Raw genomic sequence first — 24,931 nt, forward strand, 5'->3', positions numbered from 1 at the left:
AATATAAGAAAATAATCATCAAAATGCATCGATGACCATTATGTTTATATTTTACTATTGTTGTAATACTTTTACTATACAATTTTAATTAAAAAAAAAAAAAAACTACATTGCTTTTTCAATGAAATTATTTACTAGGATATTTTTACCATGATATTTAGTCAAAACATTATTCAAAATGCTAATTAAATAGTTATACTAATTATTATTCAATTTATTTAACCAAAGAATTTAGACAATTTTTTTTTTCTTTATTAAATAATAAACAATCACTTCATTTGGTCTTGAGTTTTTTTTTTTTTTTTATCTGCCTCTATTTGACTGTGATATAATTATTTTATATTTTTATCTCGATGCTATGAAGCAATTGTAAAACTAATTCCAAATATTTTGTAATTTTATTTTACATTCATTTTTTTTTTTCATATGGTTTTTTTTTTTTTATATAATAAACATTAGTGGTAATGTAGATTTAATACGATTGTTTTTGTGTCCAATTCCAATATAAAATTATGATAGATAAATAAATAAAAAATACAAAGTACATAGTTGATAAATTAAATATTGCGCAGGATTATAATGTAGCGCATGTTTTATAACATAATTAATTACAATAATAATAAATAAATAAATAATCATTATAACGATGATAATATAATAGAATTAAATAAGTGTGTTGATTTATTATTTTTTCTAAATTTAAATTCGCTTATAATGTACACTAATCTTACCGAAAAAAATAGGCTTAAGTAAAATTTTAGATAATTATTATTAATACGTTAAATTATTAATTGAAATTTTTATCAAGAGTATGTAAAATAATTATAAAATATAATAATACATTTAACAAAAAATAAACATATCATGTAGAATGGTTCAAATGACTATTTAATTTAATTTTAAGGACATGATTTTTCAACTATAATTTCTATTTATTAAGAATAATATTATTTATCAAAAAATTAATTTTTTATTTTAACAAAATATCAATTTTTTATTGAAAAAACTTTTTAAATATTCAAAGGTTTTTTTTTATTTTGCAATGCTGTTTTATGGAAATATGTAATCGCAATAAAGAAAAAATAAATAAAATTATTTTGTCCTTGAGATTTATTTATCAAAAGTATTTTTAATTATTTGTTTTTTGTCTAGTTATTATTACTGTTGATAAGCAGGTTGATAGTCTATATACTACCTCGTTTTGTTGAATGCTAAGCCAGCAATACAACGACTGCTACACAAAGTTACAGCAGGAAAAAATTATAAATTATACAGAAAATAAAATTATTAAATTAATTTGATAATAAAAAAACAAAAAACATGAATCACTTGTTTCGTTTGATTGCACTGATTTTGTGTTCATTTTTAATTATCAATGTTTGTGGTAAGTAATTTTTAAAATTAATTTTAATTTCCATTTTTTCATTATAATTATTAATTCAATTTTTATTTTATTTTTAATTTAAAAATATTATTTGATATTAGTGTTTAATTAGAATTATTGAATTTTAATTTTCAGGTGAAATTTGTCCAGCAGAAAATTGTCTAACACCTGATAAATGTGAAGAATTAATAAAAGGTGATACAACTTGTCCCACACAAGGTGAATCATGCTGTTCAGTAGGTAAAAATTAATTTTATTTGAATATAAATTCTTCATAAACTATCCTTTACTAATTACTAGTATTTATAATATTTTATTTCATTTATATTACTTTTTTCATCTAACAAAAAAAAAAAAAAAAAACAATATAAATATTCAACAGTGTGTAAAATAAATAATCTTAAAATTGTTTATTGTCAATATTAAGATTATCATAATGTACGACACATAATTTAAAAAACAATTTTTTTTTTTTTTAGTTAAATCTGAATTTAGAACACATTGCCGTCACCACGGTGGTGAATGTATGGATAGCTGTGCTAAGACACTTATTCGTGAAAACGCAATTGACTGTGCAGAAAATCAACATTGTTGTGTACTTGTAAAATAATTGTTAACTTGATAGTTTTAAAAATAAAAATAAAAGTTAATATAGCTTAAAATTAGTGTTACAAGCCTCTTTTTTTTTTTGCAAAAAATTTTTAGCGTTTGGAGCAAATACTTCCTAGCATAGAATAAGTGAGGGAGTATGTACCCTCCCCTCGTTCTATGCACGAAGTATTTGCCCCAACGTCTTGGGCTTCTAATAATTAATGATGAAAATATACCAAGTACAAGATGCCACAAGCTATTCAAAAGGGTTTTGAACCTAACTTCGACAGTATCGCTCGTCAACTTAGGTTACTTAGCCCGCTTAGCCACAAGCTCAGTTAACATCACAATAACAAATTTTAATCCATATAAATTTTGTTTCAATAATAAATCCATCATTCCAATATTCATTGTATTTTATTCCTTATATAAAAAGGACAAGCATCATCGGTCTTCCGGACGAAAAAAAAAAAAAAAATTTGTCTCAATTCTTTGGTCAATTAAATTGAATAATAATTAATATAACTATTTTATTAGCATTTTGAATAATGTTTTGATTAAATATCATGGTAAAAACATCCTAGTAAATAATTTCATCAAAAAAAGCAATGTAATTTTTTTTTTTAAATTAAAATTATAAAGTAAAAGTATAGTACAAGAATAGTAAAATATAAATATAATGATCATCAATACATTTTGATGATTATTTTCGTATTTTAATGTTTTTTTTATTTATAATAAAAAACAATGAATATAATTGATGGATTTATTAGTGAAACAAAATTTATATGGATGAAAATTTTGTCATCGATATGTTAACTGAGCTTGTGGCTGAGCGAGCTTAATCCCTTTCCACCATCTATCGGTAAGGTGTAAGTTCGAAACCCGATGTATGTTCCGTTTGGTTGTCTTATAGTTAATTAGAAAAAAACTTACGGTAGGTAATTCAAAGACGGCCAAGACATTTAAGGCAAATATTTCCTTGCATAAAACGAGGGGAGGGTACATACCCCCTCACTCGTTCTATGCTACGAAATATTTGCCTTAAATGTCGGATACCTTTTGCAAAAAAGCAGAAGAAAATTATAACACTTATTTAAATTAATATATATTTTTTAATCGCTATATATTTTAATATAAATAATCATCCTTTTTTTTCATAATTTTAATAACAATTTTGCTGTCAAGTATTCTCCAAACGTGTTAAAAAATAATACAAATAAACATAATGATCCTAAAACTATTACAAATTATCTAAAAAATTATAATAAATGTGCTCGCATAAATAAAAAAGACATCAACAGAAATAAAACTTTGGATAATTATCATAAATATTTATAATTATAAATTATAAATTTTCAATCCTAATTTTATTTGTACCATTTATAAATTTTTTTGTTTATTTAAAAAAAAATTAATGATTTAGAAAATAATAATGACAATAATTAATATTTTTTTTCATATGTAATATTTTAGTTTTTATAAATTATTAAATTTTATATTTATCAACAGTGAAATACAACAAGTTATAATGTTGTATCAGCAGATGGCATGACTAAATAATCCAGGTGATTATTTTTTAAACAATGATAATACAAAAATTGCTGGCAAGTTAGAAAATATTCAAGTTGATATTTAATTTATATAAATAAATAATAATTTACACACTCAATCGTAAAGTTATAATTAATTTTTAAATTTATATAATCTTAATAATTATATAAATCTAATTTTTGTTTTTCTTTTTGTAGTATTTTTTTTTTAGTAACAAACACTTGTTAAATTTTAACACACAGTAGAAAATACAAAAACAAAAAGTTAAATTTGACCCACATTATTCTAATTGCTATGTAATATACATTGACATAATTTTTTTATCGACATTTCATAACTACCCACATGAAAACTCTCTCCAAAAACTTACCAATAATTATTTGAATAATTGTCGAAATTTATCATCAACTCAAATGAAAGTTAATAATTTTCTATTACAAAATTTATCAACAATAGAATTTCAATTCAGCTTGATTCCAAAACCACATGTTAAATATTTTTAATTCTGTTAAAATTTGATTTAAAAAATCATGAATCATCTCTAAATAGCTTTGAGAAAAACAAAAAATTATTTCCTTTATTTTATCAAAACATCTTGAAAAAACAAATAAATTTATTTATATTTTTTTTTTAATTTTTCCATTGACCTTTTAAGCTAAAAAATGATTGTTTTTTTTTATCTTATTTATCAACTTAATGTTTAATAAAAATTCAGGTATTCAAAGAGTATAAAACAAGAAATTTTTTAAATATTTAATTAATCATAAATCTTGACAACAGGTTTTTCTTCGTTTATAAATACAGACAATATTAATTTACTCATCAGGAAAAATACAATGACAATTTTCCCCACAAAGAAATATTAAATAATAATTTCTTTATTATTTTTCCTTATACAATTAATGATTCATAATAATATTTATCATTTATAAGTAAATTAATTTTTTTATCATTAATATTCTTTTATTTAAAAAATGTAAATAAACCAGTTGATAAAATTAATGAATATTACGTTGAAATAAAAATAAATAATATTATAATTTATAAAAAAAAACAAACACATTATTTCTATTTTTTTTTTTAAATAAATAAATAATAAATTTTATTTATCTAAATTAACTTTTTTATTTTAATAAAATCTTGAATATTTAAGGTTTTTTTTTTTCATTTTTTAATATTGTTTAATTAACCCAAATAATCACAATAAAAAATAAATAAAAATAATTATTTTTCAATAAATTTGTCCTTATTTATTCATCAAAATAATTTTGAATTATTTATTTTTCGTCAATTTATTTTAACTGTTAATAATGTTTATTGTATCTGAATAAAAAAACAAAAAATAATTATGTTTTGAGAGTGTCGTCAAGTGTGTTTGTTTGAGGTAATATCCACACTGATATAAAAAGGTAATTGTGTTGAGTGATAAGGCAGGTTGGAGATGGTCTATATAATACCTCGTTTTGTTGAATGCTAAGCCAATAATACAACGACTGCCTCACAGAGTTACAGCAGGAAAAAATTATAAATTATACAGTCGATAAAATTATTAAATTAATTTGATAAAAATAATAAAAAAATATGAATCAATTGTTTAATTTGATTGCACTGATTTTGTGTTCATTTTTAATCATCAATGTTGCTGGTAAGTTTTATTTAAATATTTTTTAAAATTAATTTTATTTTCAATTTTATTTTTCAATTTTTGTTTATAATTTTTAATTCATTTTTAATTTTTAAATAACAGATTGAATTATTTTTCAAACAATTATTAATATTACTGCTTAATTATAATTATTTATTTTAAATTTTCAGGGGATACTTGTTCAGCAAATAATTGTCAAAGAGCTTATAAATGTGATGGCTTCGTGAGAGATAATACTTGTCCAAGAAGAGGCGATACATGTTGTCAATTAGGTAAAAATTTTACTCGATTAAATTATTCTTAAACTGTTTATTACCTTCTACAATATTTATAATTTATTATTTCATTTATATTATTTTTTTATCAAAAAAAGAAAACAGTATAAATATTTAAATATGTTATCAATTTTTTGACTGATTCAGCACAAATATCATGTTGAAGTTTTTAGATAAAAAAAATTATATCGTCTTGCAAATATAACCGAACATATGTGTCAAATAAATAGTCTTAAAAAATTTTATTAGCAATATTAATGTTAATTTTTTTTTTCTTAGTTAAAGATGAATACAGGACAAAGTGCGATCAATCACTGGGTGCTTGTACAAAATCAAATTGTCCACCATCGATTCGAGTTGCACGTGAAAAATCACTTGACTGTGCAGCAGATGAAAATTGTTGTGTACTCGTAATTTAATTATTAATTTAATAATTATAAAAAAAAAAAAAAGAACGTTATTTTTATTTTTAAAATTTCAATATTAATTATTTTTTTGTACTTGTCACTCGATTATTAACTAAACAATTATAAAAAAAAGTTAAATCAATTTTTGTTTAAAAAATTTTATTATTAACAAATTGTTATATAATTTTTTTATTTCATTAAATTTAACTATGTCAAAACAATTTTATCGAAAAAAAAAATTGACTCAAAAGTCAAATTAAATATATTTCTTTGATTTTATTTATTTATCGACTCAAAAAAAAAATTCTCCGTCGATTCTTTCAATATTATTACAGTGTCATTAATTTACAACTACCAATAATTTTTTTTTCCATTAAATATTTAATTTTAAACACCTATACAAAATTTAAAAAATTAATTGAACAAAAATTATTATACAAATCCAATTTACCTGTCCAATTTATGATCCAAATTTCCATCAATAAAAAAAATCTTATTCCGATTAATTTACAATTATAAAAATAGAATAAATAAACAACATTGTTATACCCCATAAAAAAATCTAGTTAAGAAACAAAGCCACCATAAAATCATCGAAATAAAAAAATAAATAGATAAATATAAAATTTCAAAAGAAGAAGAAGAATATAATAAGAGTAAATACATGTGCAATGTATATATCAAGATACAGTCATGAACAATCTATCTAATGCACACGTATTTCATACAGATATATATAAAATAGTATATTTAAACCTGGGGCAATGCAGGCACACGCAAGAAAGAGCCATTTCGATTGCCCCAGGTAAAATGTGAATGATGCCGCGCTTGGAAGGATGCCGGGATTTTAACAAAATATATAGATGAAGAGTAGAAGAAGAAGAAGTATTTTGTACATAGATAGATAGTAAAAAAAAAAATAAGCAAAAGGAAGTTTATATCCAAAAATGCCCAAAGGCAGGGACGTTGCATGGTCGTTGCTTCGGGTGTACATAGTATAAGGGGTAACGTTGTATATAGAAGATAGTGCATGACTTGAGGCTTAAAATGAAAAATAAAAATATATATTTAGTAAAAAAATGAAATAAATATATAAAAAGAATAGCAAAAGAATTGTGTGATGTGAGGAGAAGAAAGGGAAACTAAATATTTCAAATACGAAAATAAAAATGAGAAAATTTCTTCTTGTTTTTTGCAAAAAGAATTCGACTCTTAGGCAAATACTTTCTAGCATAGAACGAGTGAGGGGATATGTACCCTCCCCTCGTTTTATGCAGGGAAGTATTTGCCTTAAGATAGTGCGTATTCGAAAATTTACCCCCGGTAATTTTATCTCATTTCTTATTGAGATCCCACATTACACGCGCGAAAAAATACAGGCATCAAAGCATATGCAAGACATACACAGAGATCCGAACTCACGCGTCTCTTATCACTTTTCACTAGATTTAGCCCGCTCAGCCACAAGCTCAGTTGACATCTCGATGACAACTTTTTATCCATATAAATTTTGATTCAATAATAAAATCATCATATTCATTGTATTTTCTTATAAATAAAAAAAACATTAATATACGAAAATAGTCATCAAAATGCATCGATGATCATTGTGTTTATATTTTACTATTCTTGTACTACTTTTACTATATAGTTTTAATAGAAAAAACAAAAAAAAAACTACATTGCTTTTTTTAATGATATTATTTACTAGGATATTTTTACTAGTATAAGGGGTATGAAGAAGGTAGTGCATGACTTGAGGCTTAAAATGAAAAATAAAAATATATATTTAAAGTAAAATAAAAAAAATGAAATAAATATAAAAAGAATAGCAAAGAAATTGTGTAATGTGAGGAGAAGAAAGGGAGACTAAATACGAAAATAAAAATGAGATAGAAAATTTCGAAGGACCATTTCGAATTTCGATGTGTTGGGTGTCCTTTTTTTTGATGAAGGGAAACATTTTGCCATTGGCAAGGAAGAGACAATGCAAGTCCAGTGCTTCAGGCAATATCAACGACCATTAATACATATATATCTTTATCTTTTATACATGTATTTACTCTCTTTATATATTATATGACGACTATGACGACGAGGATGACGAGGAAAACGTCGAGGCGCACACTGAGATCTGGTAACGATGCCCTCGGGGTTGACGCCTCTCTTCGTGGCTGGTCTTCTAAAACGATAAGCACCAAATGAAATATTAATGAACAAAATTTTACATTATCTTTAGGGCATTTGGCACTCAATTGGACTCATTCAATCAACAATAAAAATAATAAATTAAATATTTAAAATATATTGTCAATTTTTAGGCAATGCTTCATTTAATATTAATAATTTTTTTATGATAAAAGTATTATATTAATTTAAGGGTAAGGGGGTTGATCTTAGGGGAAATCAATTTTTTTTATTTTTATATATAATAATAATTAGTGAGTATTGTTATAAATTTTATAGAAAAATAATAGCGATAGTATGAAAGGTGATTATTTATATTAAAATATATAGCGATTTAAAAAGATATGTTAATTAAAATTAGTGTTATAGTTTTCTTCTTATTTTTTGCAAAAGGTATTTGACATTTGAGGCAAATACTTCGTAGCATAGAACGAGTGAGGGAGTATGTACCCTCCTCTCATTTTATGCAACGAAATATTTGCCCCAACGTCTTGAGATCCAATAATCGATTTCATATAATTGTTGTATCTAAGAAAACAAAGAATGATCACCTCACATGAATGAAAGAAGCTTAGGTCTAATTGCTGAGTTTTGAACTCACGCATCTCACGTAACTCAAAAATTGGCATTTAGCTCGCTCAGCCACAAGCTCAGTTGACATTTCGATGACAAACTTTCATCCATATAAATTTTGTTTCAACAATAAATCCATCAATAATATTCATTGTATTTTATTATAAATAAAAAAAAACATTAACACACGTAAAATGTATCGATTATCATTATGTTTATATTTTATTATTCTTGTACAATTTTTACTATATAATGTTAATTAAAAAAAAAAAAATTACATGGCTTTTTTTAATGAAATTATTTACTAGAATATTTTTACCATGATATTTAGTCAAAACATCATTCAAAATGCTTAAAAAATAGTAATTTGATTGATAATGAATTTGATTGTTATAAAATTATGTAATTTTGAATTGTTGATACTGTGTGAATTTTTTTTTTGAATACAATAATTTTTTAGTTTTATTTGTTTGTTGCAACTTTAGTAAAACGAAGGATCTTCTGCATATAAAATTTCTACACGCCTTCGCTCATTGCCCCAACAAGTAAGACACTTCACGTTATTCACGTTTTGCCCAAGGCTCTGTGTTGTCTTCTTCAAGAGAAACTTTACAACAGCTAGTATTCATCTCAAAATAAAAAATAAACCTTAATATTTTAGATAATTAAGAAAATTAATTAATTATTATAAATATTTGCAGTGATTATGAGTATATATTTCCTCCAAATTTAATTTTAAAAATAATTTAAATTTCATTTTCAAAAAGCAAGTGTAATCCATTTGCAATATATTCTTTAAGCTTTAAACAAAAAATTGAGGTATTTTTTTGGGGGTAACAATGAGCCTTGGGGAGGTTCCACGGCAATAAAAAATAAAAAATAAAAATAAATCCGCAAATAGTGAAAAAGAAATTTTCATATAAGACAAGCGGAAAAAAAATGCAAGAAAAAGAAGAAATTATTGAAAAATAAATAAATAAAAAATGTTGGGGATGTTGTATGAAAGCCAGAGGGCAGTTTTTGTTCGGTCTGCATCACAAAATGATTCACAGCCTCGGGTAATTTACATTCGCCGTTTGCGTGGGTGATCGTTCTCACTGTAATATAAAATATATGTGTTACATACTCGTTTTCTAACTTTAAATTGCGGCAAAAGGTTAAACATACATAATGTTTTTTCACATATGCAATATGAGTATTTGTAAATATACCTATGATCAACAGAGACCAGAATTAAACTCACACGCGTAAATAGTACTTGGTACATTATTGCAAGGGTCAAAGAGAATTATGCATTATGTGGATCGAAAATATTATCAGCCCAAAGCTAACTTACACAAATCTTAGAATACATTTCCCTTTTTTTTTTTTTTAACTATTTACACTATTCTCTTTGTCAATAATAAATCATTGTGCTGAAAAAAATTTCCCTTTTAAAAATACAATTTTAATTGAAAAACTATATAAACAATTATTAAAATTACAGGATTGTTTATAAATATGAAAATACAAATTTTATTAAATTATTATTCTAATATTTAATGCAAATCAATATACAATTATTTTGTGAAAAAAAATTTACAAATAAATAACAATAATTGAAATTCAAATTGACATAATGCCTCGATTTTTAATTAAATAATTTACCAAGTTATATTATTTTTTAAAAAAATATTTCATTAATTAATTCCTCAATTTAAAATATTTTTTTGTTAATTTTAAACTCGATCTTATTGGTTTTAAATCGAGCACTTCCTCTTGAATTTTTTACTCCAAAAAATGCATTGATAAAATAATAATAATCATAGTAAAAAAAAAAGTGTATTAAATATATTTAAAAAAAAAAAAATTAGCATGTATATAAAGGCAGGTTATTTTGTGATCTAATCGAAATTATTTGCAAGGCTGCATTATATATGAAAATATTGGAAAGGGGTGATGAAGAGGGACAGAGGGAGAAATACAATATGGCCCAAAGCAAGCACGGACTCGCGGGGAGTTCGATGGTTAGAATGATAGGTATTTTCTCTGATCAGAGAGAGGCGCTTGCTTGAGGCTCGAAATAATAAAAAATAAAAAATAATATAAAATAAGACGAGAGCAAGAAAATGAGAGAGACAAAAAATCAACAACCCTCAGGGAAAGTTGAAATGTTTCGTTGATTTTTTTTTTTTCCTTTTTTTTTTTTAATACATATATACCTTCCATCAAACACCCGGGGCACCACGACTTTTCGCGAAATGTCAGCAATGATTTTATCCCAACATTAATATGTAAAAATAAATAAATATTTTTTTATTTATTTCACAAATTATAAAGCAGCTTAAAAACGAGTTGAAAAATTTAAAATAAAAAACACAAAAAAAAAAAAAAATCAAGGACAGTGTGACATTTTGATAATAATCAAGTTTTGTTTTTTTTTTTTTAAATATTGTTAATAATAAATTATAGAATTATTTATTTAAAAAAAAAAAAATTATAAAGAAGATGAAGAAGAGGATGAAGAAAATTTGTGTCGTGTTGGGATCATATTTCTCGTTTCGATCTTGACATATCGATGATGGAAGGAGAATAAATAATAAAAAAATATATAATGTATATGAAAAGTATTTTTTTGTTTTTTTTTTTGAAATGATAAAAAAATAATAATAATAATAATAAATAAGTAAAGAAACGCGGATGAATAAGATGCCGGAGGCTGGACGCGACCCGCTTCAAAGACACGCTCCGACGAGGTGGCAAAGGGAGAGGGTGAAAAACCAAAGAAGGGAGGTAAGAGATAAAAAAAAAAAAATAAAAATGTAAAACGATAAAGGTGCGCGCCCTAAAATATGTTCAAGCCGAGGGCAAGTTACTTGGACTCTTCTCGTTACATACATACTTGCTGGACGACCCCCGGGGCTTTTCGCAAAGTTCGTTCGACCAACTTTGTATGATATATAAAAAAAAAAAATAATATAATATTTTTTTTTTTATTTTCATAAGACCCCCATCCCTCGGGCCCCATCTGTGACCACTATTATACCTCAAAAAAATTAAGGCCCAAAGAGAAAAATGATTATCTCATACAAGAAATAATGAAAAATAATATTAAAAAATATTTGGCTGCGGAGGAATGACCTTTTCTACTTTTATAATTTTTTATTTTTTTAAATTTAAATAATTTATATTTACAATTATTAAATATTTATTAGAAAATATATAACTTACGTATTTATTTTTTTTCTTTATATTATAATGTAATTATTCGAAATTGCATCGAAATAAAATCGAAATTTCTTTTATTTCTACTGCGTTAGAAATATTTTTTTTTCTTCTCTTAGAAAATTTCTATAATAATAATAATTATTACTATTATTTATTTAAATATTTTACGAAATAATTTTATTCAAATTTATTATTAACAATAGTGAAATTATTATAATTATTTATATATTAAAAAAAATATTAAACTGAAAACTTTATACATATTTTAATATAAATAAAAAAAAAAAAAAAATACATTGTTATGTATTTTAAAGTTTATATGTGTATGACTATCAGTATTAAGATTGCCTTAGGATATTACTAAAACGATGTGGCCATGGCCAGTTGAAGCCTTTGGCCAAAAACTTCAATACGTATTTTTCATCTTTATCATTAACTTTGAATTATCAAATATACTCTCTCACTCATCTGCCCACATTTAGACCCATGGGCAAATTCAAAGTATGTATATCAGTTTTACTCACTTACCCTCTCATCATCTCTCTCTTCTTCTCTCTTTTTTTCTCTATCAATCTTTCATCCCTCTTTGTGCAATTTCATTCAACTGACAATCCTATATCCATACCTGTTTATATATATTTTACGACATTATGTTTCACTGTGGTTTTATCACCTTATTGATGCCAAATTATTTATACAAAAAAATACATTGAATATAATTTCGAAAGATACATTTATACTGTAACCATAAAAAAAAATTTAAAGCATAAAAAAAAAATTAATTACCTTTTTTATATTTTAAAAACTTTTTTCTTTTTTTTCTTTCAATAAAACATTTCTTGTTAAATATATTTTTAAATTTATTTTTATAAACATTTAAATGTTGTTTTTTTTTATTTATTTTATATTTAGTTTTTTTTTTTTTAAACAAACTGGATTGTGATGCATTTTTGAATGAAGAAGAAGGGATGAAGGCGCGCGTGCTCAATAGTCTGACGATATACGAAACGTTCTACTTGGACTTCAGTCACACTGAGACTCTTGAGTCACTAGTTTCATATCAACTTTGTAAATAAAAATATATTATAATATATTAACACGTGCTACAATAATACCACGTGGTTAAATTAATTTAATTAATACGTGTGATAATTAATTTGTGATATAAAATATTTAAAAATAATTTATTTAATTTTTATTTTAATTATTCATCAAAGTGAAACTCAAAATTTTTTTAAATCTGGAGGACAGTAAGATCGGCATCCTGGAGCCCACATGTCAAAAACGGTAATAAAAATAAAAACTAATTATAAATGTTTAAAAAAAAATGTTAAAAATTAATTTGTCAATTTTTTTTTTTGTTCATAAATTAATAATAATTATTGTGATTAGCTGTAATTAATTTTTTACAAAAGAAAATGTGACAAATTGATTGATAATAAATAAATTATTATTTCAAAGTGTTAGAAAGGTGTTTGGTTATAAATAAATTAGCAAGAAAATAAAATTATAAATCAAATTGTGTCTAGGATAAAAATGATTATTTCAAAATTTATTACGACATTATTAAAACATGACTATTTAATTAATCATACGAGAGATTAAGAAATAAATAAGAAAAAAAAAGAGATACATTGATGAGCTACCTGGCTGCAATAAGATATTATTTTTGTTTTTTTTTTTTTACGGTGGCAAAGGTTGCTAGCAAATTATCATGAAGGTGGCAATTATGAATAATTTTTGTTACGTGTTGTGGATCTTCTTGAGATTATTTACCTTAAATTATATTTTATTTTAAAAATATATTTATCGCTTTTTAAATTATTAACTATATTCATACGTAAATTATTGTTAAAATATATTTAAACAATTTACGTAATACGGCAATGAAATTAATTAAAAATCAATAAACTTTCTTTTATTTATTTAAATGCAATAGTATTTACATTATTAATTTTATTATCACTTGATTTTTTTACTAGTTTTTTAATTAATGACACTTTCGTTTGTAATATTTTAAATTTATGTAAATTTATTATTTTTAAAAATTATCATAACTGTTGTAAGTATACGTGTCGAAAACGAATCATTTAAAATTTTTTCTTATTCTAATTTTAAATGCCCTATTGAAAATAATCGCCTGGAGCAAAAAAGATAATTTTTTTAGTCTCTATTTTTGTTGTTAATCAAAGTTCAAGGACGAAAAAATTAATTATAATTTGTACTATTACCTGGAAGTTAAAAAATAAATTAAAAAAAAAATAACGATGATGTTTAATTTTAATTTTCAAGCTACCTATATTTAGTAATTACATGTAGAAAAAAAATTTTATAGCATAAAAAAATTGACCGAGAAGTTAATTTTCTATTTCACCCGGGAAATATAAAGACTGGCAAGTTATCCCGAGGGATTTTGTTCATCCAATATCAATGTTAAATATATATTATTTTTACTTTCTTTGTTCATGATATTGCAAGAAGTTCTGTAAATTCACCCAAAGAAAGAACAAATGAATGAACATACAGTTAAAATAAAAAGAAAAAATAAAAAACCATAGGTATATATAGTAAAGGGTAGATGAAAAATAAAGAATAAAAGGGCAGGTTAAAAAAAATACCAAGTCGCAAGAACGTCAAGCGAATACTTTGAATAAAAAAGTAGAAAAAAAAAATTAAAAAAAAAAAATAGAAAAGCAGGGAAGTTTATTTCTTCTGGTCCGTGGCCTAGAGGTCGAATAAAAAATATAAAAAAAATATATATTTATATATATAGAAAAGGAAAAGAAAAAAAAAAAAAAATTATTAAACAGGTGGGGGAAAGCCTGAAGACTCTGTTGAACCAAGGGCAGATGGAAGAAACGAAAAATAATATATAAAATATATATGATGAGGGGAAAGAAGAGAGTCGCATACTGCAAGACCCTGAGGACTTTTATTGCCATTGGCAAAAATGAGAATACATATATATGTATACACACTCATCTGAGTTGCCGTAATTAGAACAAATTGCCTCGGGGATAACAGACGAATCGCCTCAGGTAGACGAGTCTCCGGTGAATCGAAATTATTCAACATGCCCTGCGGCTTTAAATATTTTTCGACAAATATACTCATAGCTATTTTTTTTTTTTTTTAATAAATACAATAGAATATTTTTAAATTTATAAAAATATTTCGAAATTATTATATATTTCATAAATATTATTAATTTATTTTATTAATTTTCATTTGTGATTAAGTGGGAGTGCTAGAAATAGTATTACGACTTGCGATAGTAAAATTATTTCGAATCGAAATATTTCGGTCGCAAATGAACGTGAAATAAAATAAGCTAGTTAATAATTTCGAAAAAATAAAATATCCTGTTGTGTGTTAAAAACATTAGGTATTTTTTCGAAATTAAAATTAATCATTGGAAAAATAATACAAGCACAGTGACTAAATAAACATAATGACACAATGATCATTGTAAATTGTCTAAGAAATTATGATGAATAAATAAATATTGCAATTAATAATTTATTTATTTTTTTTAAATTTACTTTAATCATATATTTTGGATAAATTCAAAATTAATTAATTTGTCATTGTGTTGTAATGACTTGATGTTATTATTATTTCAAATTTAATTTTTTCAATATTTATCTTTCAAATATTTTATTAAATATTTGATTTTTTTTTATTTACGAGTACATTGGCGCGCTACGTGCGCCTGTATCTATACCTTCTAAAAGGTTCATTGTTCATTGATTTTATAAACAAAAGTATTATCATAAAAAAAAAAAGAATGAATAAATTGACGAAAAATTTTTTATTTACACATAAATCACATATGATTCACACGTAATTTTTAGTCTAATAACATCAAGATTGAATGTTTACTGAAAAAGTTGTGCTACCTTAATATGTCAATTTTTAAAAAAAAAATTTAAAAATAAAAAATTTCTTTCAAATTTATTTTTTCACACATAAAACACATAATTCGCACAATATTTTGAGCCCAATTAAATTAGATCCGATGATTATTAAAAAGTTGTGCTAGCTTAATATTTCAATTTTTTAAAAAATATAAAAAATATGTAAAAATAAAAAAAAATTTTCTTTCAATTTTATTTCTTCACATAAAACACACAATTCTTTTAAAATTTAAGCCCAATTGCATCGATATTCGATGATTATTAAAAAGTTGTACTTAATATGTCAATTTTAAAAAAATATAGAAAATATTTAAAAATAAAAAAAAAATTTTTTTTCAAATTTATTTTTTCACACATAAAAAACACATAATTCGCACAAAATTTTAAGCCCAATTGCATCGAGATCCGATGATTATTGAGAAAGTTGTGCTAGCTTAATATTTGAATTTTTTAAAAAAATGTAAAAAATAAAAAAAAAATTTTCTTTAAAATTTATTTTTTCACACATAAAAAACACATAATTCGCACAAAATTTTAAGCCCAATTGCATCGATATCCGATGATTATTAAAAAAGTTGTGCTAGCTTAATATGTCAATTTAAAAAAAAAATATAGAAAATATTTAAAAAAATTTTCTTTCAAATTTATTTTTTCACACATAAAAAACACATAATTCGCACAAAATTTTAAGCCCAATTGCATCGAGATCCGATGATTATTGAGAAAGTTGTGCTAGCTTAATATTTGAATTTTTTTAAAAAAATGTAAAAAAAAATTTTGTTTACTCGCTTTTTTTTGTTGTTTGTTCGTTGCTAACGAAATAAATAAAAAAATAATAGAAAAAGGCAAACAGAAAGAAATTTGTATGAGAGTAAGTGAGAAAAAAACAATGACCAATCAAATGTCCGGAAGACTGATGATGTTTGCCCTTTTTATATTAGGATTTTTTTATAAATTTATTATTATATTTTCATAATAAGATGATTGTTATAAATCTTTGATAATTTCGTAATTTATTTATAATTTACTTGCCTGGTTAATTAAAATTTCCAACTAAATTTTTCATTCGAAATATTTTCGATAATTTTTCTCCACAACATTGCAACTATGATTCCATTTATCTTTCTGAATAATAATTCTAAAAAAAATAAATATTCATAAATTTGCACATATATTATTTTTACACGTATATATGAATGAGTTTTGAATTTCCGTTTCTACGCATATAAGTAGGTGAGTAAGTGTATTTCTAATAGTCAAATATGAAATGGAGCACAACATGCATTGGCGCGTGTCGGGTGTGCCTCAAAGCTGCATGCGTCTTATTTATTTATCTAATTTTTTATTTTCAAATAAATATATTAAAATAAATAGAAAATCTAATACTGCAGGTGGCATTAATAAATACACGTATGTTAAAAAAATAAATAAATAAATCTAAAATATCCAATACATATTCGCAACACACTTTTTGTATGAAAATTTAATTTCTTTTTTGTATATTAAATATTTAATTTACTAACATCAATAATCTCAAAATAAATAACTGCTTTCATTTCTATTCTAAAAAAAAAAAAAAAATCCACCTAGTCAATGTGTTTGACATCAAGTGAAATACCTCACGTCCATTTACTCGCAATAGGTCATGCGTTAAAAATTTTTCAACAAATTGGAATGTTGTTTATAAATTTACAAATAAAAAAAATAACAATAAAAATCCTACCTATATTCAAATTGCAAAAAAAAAAAATTATTCAAAATAATAATTAAATATATTTTCATTTATAAAATTAAATTATTTTTTAAATTTACTTGCAAGTTTAATTTTTTTTTTTCCCTTTTATTCATCAAATAAATTTGTTATTTTTTAATGCCCGTTGGGTGTGTTAATACATGTGTGATATGATGAGAATAATATGATGAAAAATAATAAGACAAAGTAAAAAAAAACCTCAACGAAGAGACGAAAAAATGGGCAATTGCCGGAGGAAATTTATCGTTTTGGTCCAGGTATATAAAATTCAGAATAACGTGGACTTCAAATGTGTATCTTCTTTAGCCTTTGGCAATGACAAACTCTGGGGCAATGTAGTTTTTTTATATTTTTTATTATCTATATACTTTTATAATAATTTTTTTTTTTTATTTTTTGAGTCTTTGTCTTCGCAGTTGGTATTTCTTCATGCAGTTTATATTATGCATTGCCATTTGCCACAAGTTTAAGCATATACCCATGTTGGTATTTCTTTACCAACAACCTTTTTTTTTTTCATTTTATTTTTTTATACAATATCTACATATGTATGTTTGTACGAACCGACGGGGACATCGATTGCCCTCCGGGGATTCTCACTTTATTTTTTTTTTTTTTTTAATACTTTTTTGGCTGTCCTGAAATGTAAATTTATTGAAGCACCAAATAATACATCGAAATTATTATATTTTATTATTCTTTTGTTACTAAATTATTGCCATTTATAATAATAATTTTAATAAATTAAATAATTGTTAATTTTTGTGGTTTAATTTTTTTTTATCTTTGAAAATTCATTTTTATTTTTATATATTCAAAGTGGATTTTTTATTGCAATTATTAATGTTTACATTGACATGGTGAATTTAATTTTATTGCAATTAAATTTGTCATGATATTTGTGGACAGAAAATAAATATTCCTTGTAAATATTGACAATATTTTTACATGAAATTTTATTGAAATAATATTCTATTTTATTTTTATAAAATAGAGACATTAATTTTTATACTAAATTAATTTATAGAAAATTATAGTATGAAAATTAATATGTTTATTTTTCTTCTTTACTTATTATTATTTTTCTTAAATTTTGCAATTCATTGCCAATGGGTGTATGTATACATGGATAATGTACAAATATATGGACAAATTGTGGGCGGACAGGAGTTCATTTTCCATCGAAAAAAAATGAAAAAATACACACAAGACTCGAGGCTGTTAATAAAAGTCGTTCAAATCGTAAATTCGTGTGCATTAACGTCTTTGTATATTCCCATAATAAAAAAACATAGTTATTATTTGAACTCGTATATCAATAAATAAATAGCAACCAAAGAATAAAATTCTTTGGTTGTTAATTTTTCCAAAAAATAAATTCCACATTACTACCTATAAAAAAACTATTTCGAATTTATTAAAATTGTAATTTATTTTTATGAAGATAATACAAGGATAGTAGACAATTGTGCAAATATAATTTCGATCGAAAATATTTTGGCTAATAGTGAGTCACAATTTTCAATCAAAAATTTGTAAAGAGTTTTATTTAAATATTGTTCGAGAGTTAATTAAGGGATTATTATTGGGATAAATATGTAAATGATGCATGCTGTCCATAAACCAGAACATAAACAATGTGTGTATGTAACAACAACAGGATATTGTAATTTTCAAAACAAAGAGTTAATTCATTACCGGCAAAATTGACATGTTAATTCAACTATAATATCAAAATTTAATTTTTAATTTAATTAAATTTCTACAATATAATTTCGATGAAATATATTTATGATTATTTTCAGACGGAAATGTGAGGCTGATGGAAAAGAATTAAAAACCGAATTATCGGTTCAACGCAATATGTTTCCCAGTGCTCAAATAAAAATGAGGTAATAATTTAATTAAAAATAGATTTAAACTATTAATTAGTATACATTTTTTTACTTAAAAAAATTTAAATGATGAATGAATTAAATTATAGAAAAAAATTATAGAAAAATATATATTATTTTCTAATGTAAAAGTATATTATTTAGATTGCTGTCACCAAGCAGTTCTCCAGCAACATCACCAACAATGTCAAATTCATCATCACCAACGCCTCAAGCACCGGCGCCAGTATACAATCAAAAAATGACCGGTATACCTTGTGTTGCCGCTGCATCACGTTACACAGCTCCAGTTCATATTGATGTTGGTGGTACAATTTACACATCATCACTGGAAACACTCACAAAGTAAATATCAATTTATCTTTTATTATATTTATAAATATATTACCTAACTATCATCCTGCAATTTTTTTTTCAATTATTATCATTTGCGGATGCGAAAAAAAATGAAAATTATTATATGAAAAATAAATTTTAGTTGTATTTAAAATATAATTTACATTTGGATATTTTAAATTATTTTTCATGTTTATTAAATATAATTAAAGGTTATTTTTAATATTAATTTTACCTGAATACATTTTATATTTTTACACAAAAAACACACGAGTTTATTTTATTTATTTATTATTTTTATTTCAAGTAATAACGGAGTAGTAACAGTTATGATAAAATGTCCTGTTAAAGAAAATAATAACACGTAAATTTTTATAAAAAAAAAAAAACTTGTGACTCTTTTCCTGTATTTAATTATTTTTTTTATTACGCTCTGGTGCATCTTCCTCTTTTATTACACACGCCATTGACCCGATTTTATATGCATCAAAATGCATAATATATGTGCATGACAAATTTCATTTTTTATTATTTATCTTCAATGACAAATATACATCATCAACTGCAAATCCATGATTATATATTTATTTCTAAATAAACCTATGATTTATCAACTGAAAAAAAAAATAAATAAGACAATTTATAAATTATTTTCCAACAAATAACTTGTCCAACCCTTTGAAAATATTTCTAGCGAGTAAAAAATATTATTTTTTCTTTGTAAATTCATTGGAGATTTTAATTTGAATTTTTTAATAAATGTAATTTTTTTTTACCTTATAATAGAATGATGTATAAATTTAATTTAATTTAACCCATAAACATATTCAATTTACAATATTAATATGAAATAAAAATGTATGTAAAAATAAATAAATTTGTGTGTAGTATTAAAATCGACATTGACGATTGAACATACATTACAATATATATTTGTTGTTGGTAATTTACGTGATATATATGGCTTGATTTGTCCGAGATTTAATGTGAGTATAATGAGAGCAAAATAAAATCTGAGTGATGTGAGCCAATCGTTTAGTATTTTCCCATAGTCGAAACGATCTGACCCGGGATCATTGAGCCACGTATTCTCTTGTTACATTGGCAAGATATACCCTCAGGTTATCACGGTCTCTCTCTCCTTCGAGCCCTAACTAAATTTCTTCCTCTCGCATCTTACAACATCTCATACTAAAACTAAATTTATTTTATTTTTTTTACTAATGTGATTTACTCAATTCTATACACATAAATTTAAATAGAAATAATAATAATTTAACTATTAAATAAATATATTTTCAACTATATTATTAGTATATTTTCTTTGAATTTAAAAATATATGCGAAGGAGAATTTTCAATTTTTCCGAGGAGGAATAAATTTTTCTCTTTTGTGTCACACATTTTCTTTTGACTTATTTTGTGTTATTATTACTATTATTTTTTATTTTGAGAATAGAAAAAGAAGGAAAAAAGTGTTGAAAAATTAAGTTTAAAAATAATAAGAAATAGAATAAAAATATAAAGGTTGAAAGAGTAGAGAAAGACTGGAGTTGTATAACCCCGCGGTATACATATCCTCTCTCGCGAAGTTGTATGCCCTCGGGGAATTTGTGCGGGCCGTCGTTATTATACGTTATCATGAAATAAAGGTATGGGAATATGCCCGAGGCAAGTGGATAGGTGGGTGGGTATATGTACACCCCTTTCACCTCCTCCAATATTCTATCGCCCTCTTTTTACTCTTATATAGTTTGTCTGGGTGCTATATCCAACACAAAACTCGTGCACATTTTATGCAAAATTATTCTCTACGACCTTGCCTTTTGCAACACTTGAAAGAAAAAAAAAAATTATTATTATATTATTTATAAAATGATCAAATTTTATTTTAATTTAAATTATTATTAATTATATGCATGAGTTTTATATAAAATAAACAGTATAATTTGAATTATTATTTTTAAAAGAGATCAAATAATATTTTTTTCATAAACGAAAATATATCTGCGAAAATTAATTACAAATTTATCAAAGATTTATAACAATCATCTTATTATATCAATAAATAAAAAAAATCAAACATTTAATAGAATATTAAAAAAAGCTCTAACTCCGACCTTAAGTCCGACTCCGACTTCGACCCTAAGTCTGACTCTACGTTTTTGGAAAAAATGAGGTATAAAATATAAATAGAAAAATATAATACAAGTATAAATAAAAAAAATAAAAATATCAAGTTGAAATATTATTTTTCGCAATTCAATAATTAATCAAGAAATGAGAAAATTTTTAACATCCTGTCTTTAAACAAATTATTTATCTATCATAAAATTTTCTTTTAAAAAAATATTTTATGATACTAATTTAAATTTGATATCATTGATGGTAATAAAAACATAAAATTAACAATACCGCTATTTTCGTAATGATAAAAATAATTTAGAAAATTATTTAAATAAAAAAAAATTGTATACCGGACGTTTTGTTTGGCCGAGGGGGATGATGATTTCCGTTCCGCCAGCTTTCACGAAAATGATAGAGCACCTTGGCGGCCTCACCGCCGGGCAATGTACAAAACAAACGAGTTAAAAAATATAGAAAATAAAAAAACTATTTATATATATAAACATATAAAATGTTATCATGCATCAGGTAATGATCCAACTGGTTAAATTCTGAGTAGTAAATGACATATCCTTAAAAAAAAAAAATAAAATCTTAGCCGGAAGTTAAACTAATTCAAACTTGCGTGTATCAAGATGATATACCTAAACAATTTTTTTTTTATAATTCTTTTCTTCGACATACTTCTAAATTATTATTAAATAATAAATAATATTGATAGATAGATAAATAAATAAACAAGATGCTCTGAGGCACGCGTGTTCTATTTTGTAAATATATTTTTAACTTGGGGGCAAAAATTCTATATGCTCAATTATTTTGAAGTAAAAAGAAACAAAAAAATGTTAAGAAATAAAAAAAATAGATAATGAAACAGGAAGGTCGTTGTCGTTTTAAAGACACACGAGATGAATTAACCAGCTGTGTTGTGTTACTCCTGAGGGGCAAAAAAAAATTAAAAAATAAAAATAAATAAATTGATTTTAAAAAGCCCGTGGGGTTAATATCAGTTGGGCAGGTGTCGATATGGCATTTCACCTGTCGTGTGCTATTAATTATCTACAGGCTAAACAAATTTATTAATTTTTAGTTTAATATTTTTATTTTGATATTGTTTTTTTTTTCAGATATCCAGAATCAAGACTGGCTAAATTATTTAATGGAAGTATTCCAATCATGTTGGACTCATTGAAACAACATTATTTTATTGATCGAGATGGTGAAATGTTTCGTCATATATTAAATTTTATGAGAAATTCAAGATTACTTATACCAGATAATTTTTCTGATTTGGATTTACTACTGGAAGAAGCAAGATATTTTGATATTGCACGTAAGTTTTAAAATTAATTAATTTATTTTTCTATTTTCTTATTTATTTATTTAACAAAAAACGTAAAGCTGGAAAATTCTAAAAATTTCAGAATATATAGAGAAAAATCCCCTCAATATTATCCATATTTTAAATTTCTAACCAAAACGTTTGTTGTTAAATAAATAAATAAATACAGAAGGTCCATATTTTCTACTATCAATATACTATACTGTAGCCCCTTGTTTACTGCTTCAATTATAAACCTAAAAAATTGTAAATATTTTTAATGAAATCAATTTTAAAAATATAATTATTAATTACACAAATTATTCTATTAAATAAATAAATATTCAATAATTTTTTAAAAATAAAAATAAATAATTTCCACGTTTGTATAAAATAACAAAAGTAATATTTTAAATTTCAAAATACAATTTCTATTTCTTTCGATAAAGAAATTAAAAAAATAAATAAATAATTGAATAATAATTTTTTTGTTAAATATAGCAATGTGCAGACAACTTGAACAATTAAAAAAAGAACGTGTAAAAAATGGTACAACAACAATATCACCACCGAGTCCACCAAGTCAAGGTAGCCACCGTCCACCAACATGTCGTGATAATGATAAAAAATTAACAGACGCATATGAGTGTGTTGCTCTACATGTTAGTCCAGATCTTGGTGAACGTGTCATGTTATCAGGTGGTCGTACATTACTAGATGAAGTATTTCCAGAAACAACACAAGCTGTTATTGATGCACGTTCTGGTGTATCATGGCATCAACAAGATACTCGTCATGTTATAAGATTTCCATTAAATGGTTATTGTAAATTAAATTCAGTACAAGCAATAACACGATTATTAAATGCTGGTTTTAATGTTGTTGCAAGTAATGGTGGTGGTGTTGAAGGACAACAATTTTCTGAATATTTATTTGTACGTCAAGGTAACAATAATACCTGACAACAATCAATAGTCAAAATTAATTAAGCAACTATAAATAATCTATTACTAATTTACCTAAAATTACCTAAAACAAATTAATTAAAATATATATGTATATCTATTGTAATTTATAAAAAAACAAATTAATTAATGTAAATACGAGTTTGATGAAAAAAATATATATATTTTTTTCTTTTTATTCAATGTTTTTAAATATATATATATTATTATTAATTATCAAATGTACTTTGGGAAAAGTTTTACGAGTTGTAAATGAAAAAAATAAAAAATAATTTTAAATTATTATTTTAATTAATTTGAGTGAATATATATATTTTATTTTATTATTAAAAAAAATTTTACATTGTCAATTTATTTATACTTAAAAATATTGTTTAAAAATTTTATTTATATTAAAATGCATTTGAGTAACCGCGCGAATATAAGGGATGAAATGAACAAACGTTGCAAAGTAACCATGGTTACTAGAGTGAACTCAATATTCGTATTTTAGCTTGAGGGTTTTAGTCAATTTAGCTTGGGGCTATCATCCCTTGGAAAATTTTACTGAACCAAGCGCCTAGCTGATTATATTCCATTTCTCTTGAAAATGCTTGAGGGTAGTTTTGTATGAATGCCCTCTAGTAACGACTTTGGCTATATATTTTTTTTTTCTTTTTCTTTTTCCTTCTTTTGGTTGGTTGGTTGGTTGTATTTAAACTTCCATCACCCTTATCAATATCACCTTGATACTCAACAAAATGACAACACGTAAACTAGCCTTTGGCATTGCTCCAAGACATTTTTGACAATTGA

General features: G+C 24.0%; 2 protein-coding genes across 2 annotated transcripts; both read left to right on the top strand.

Moving 5' to 3' along the window:
* Positions 1-4,958: 4,958 nt before the first annotated feature.
* LOC122856676 lies at positions 4,959-6,135 on the top strand. The gene is made up of 3 exons (XM_044158439.1): positions 4,959-5,174; positions 5,345-5,446; positions 5,729-6,135. Exons 1-3 carry the CDS (start codon positions 5,111-5,113, stop codon positions 5,866-5,868), a joined length of 306 nt encoding a protein of 101 aa, XP_044014374.1. The 5' UTR covers positions 4,959-5,110; the 3' UTR covers positions 5,869-6,135.
* Positions 6,136-12,848: 6,713 nt separating this feature from the next.
* On the top strand, positions 12,849-24,438 carry LOC122856677 (BTB/POZ domain-containing protein kctd15). The gene is made up of 5 exons (XM_044158440.1): positions 12,849-13,110; positions 19,299-19,385; positions 19,533-19,733; positions 22,978-23,183; positions 23,673-24,438. Exons 2-5 carry the CDS (start codon positions 19,357-19,359, stop codon positions 24,131-24,133), a joined length of 897 nt encoding a protein of 298 aa, XP_044014375.1. The 5' UTR covers positions 12,849-13,110; positions 19,299-19,356; the 3' UTR covers positions 24,134-24,438.
* The last annotated feature ends 493 nt before the right edge of the window (positions 24,439-24,931 follow it).

Source organism: Aphidius gifuensis, linkage group LG5 (genome assembly GCF_014905175.1).
Source record: "Aphidius gifuensis isolate YNYX2018 linkage group LG5, ASM1490517v1, whole genome shotgun sequence".
Taxonomy (NCBI): Eukaryota; Metazoa; Arthropoda; class Insecta; order Hymenoptera; family Braconidae; genus Aphidius; species Aphidius gifuensis.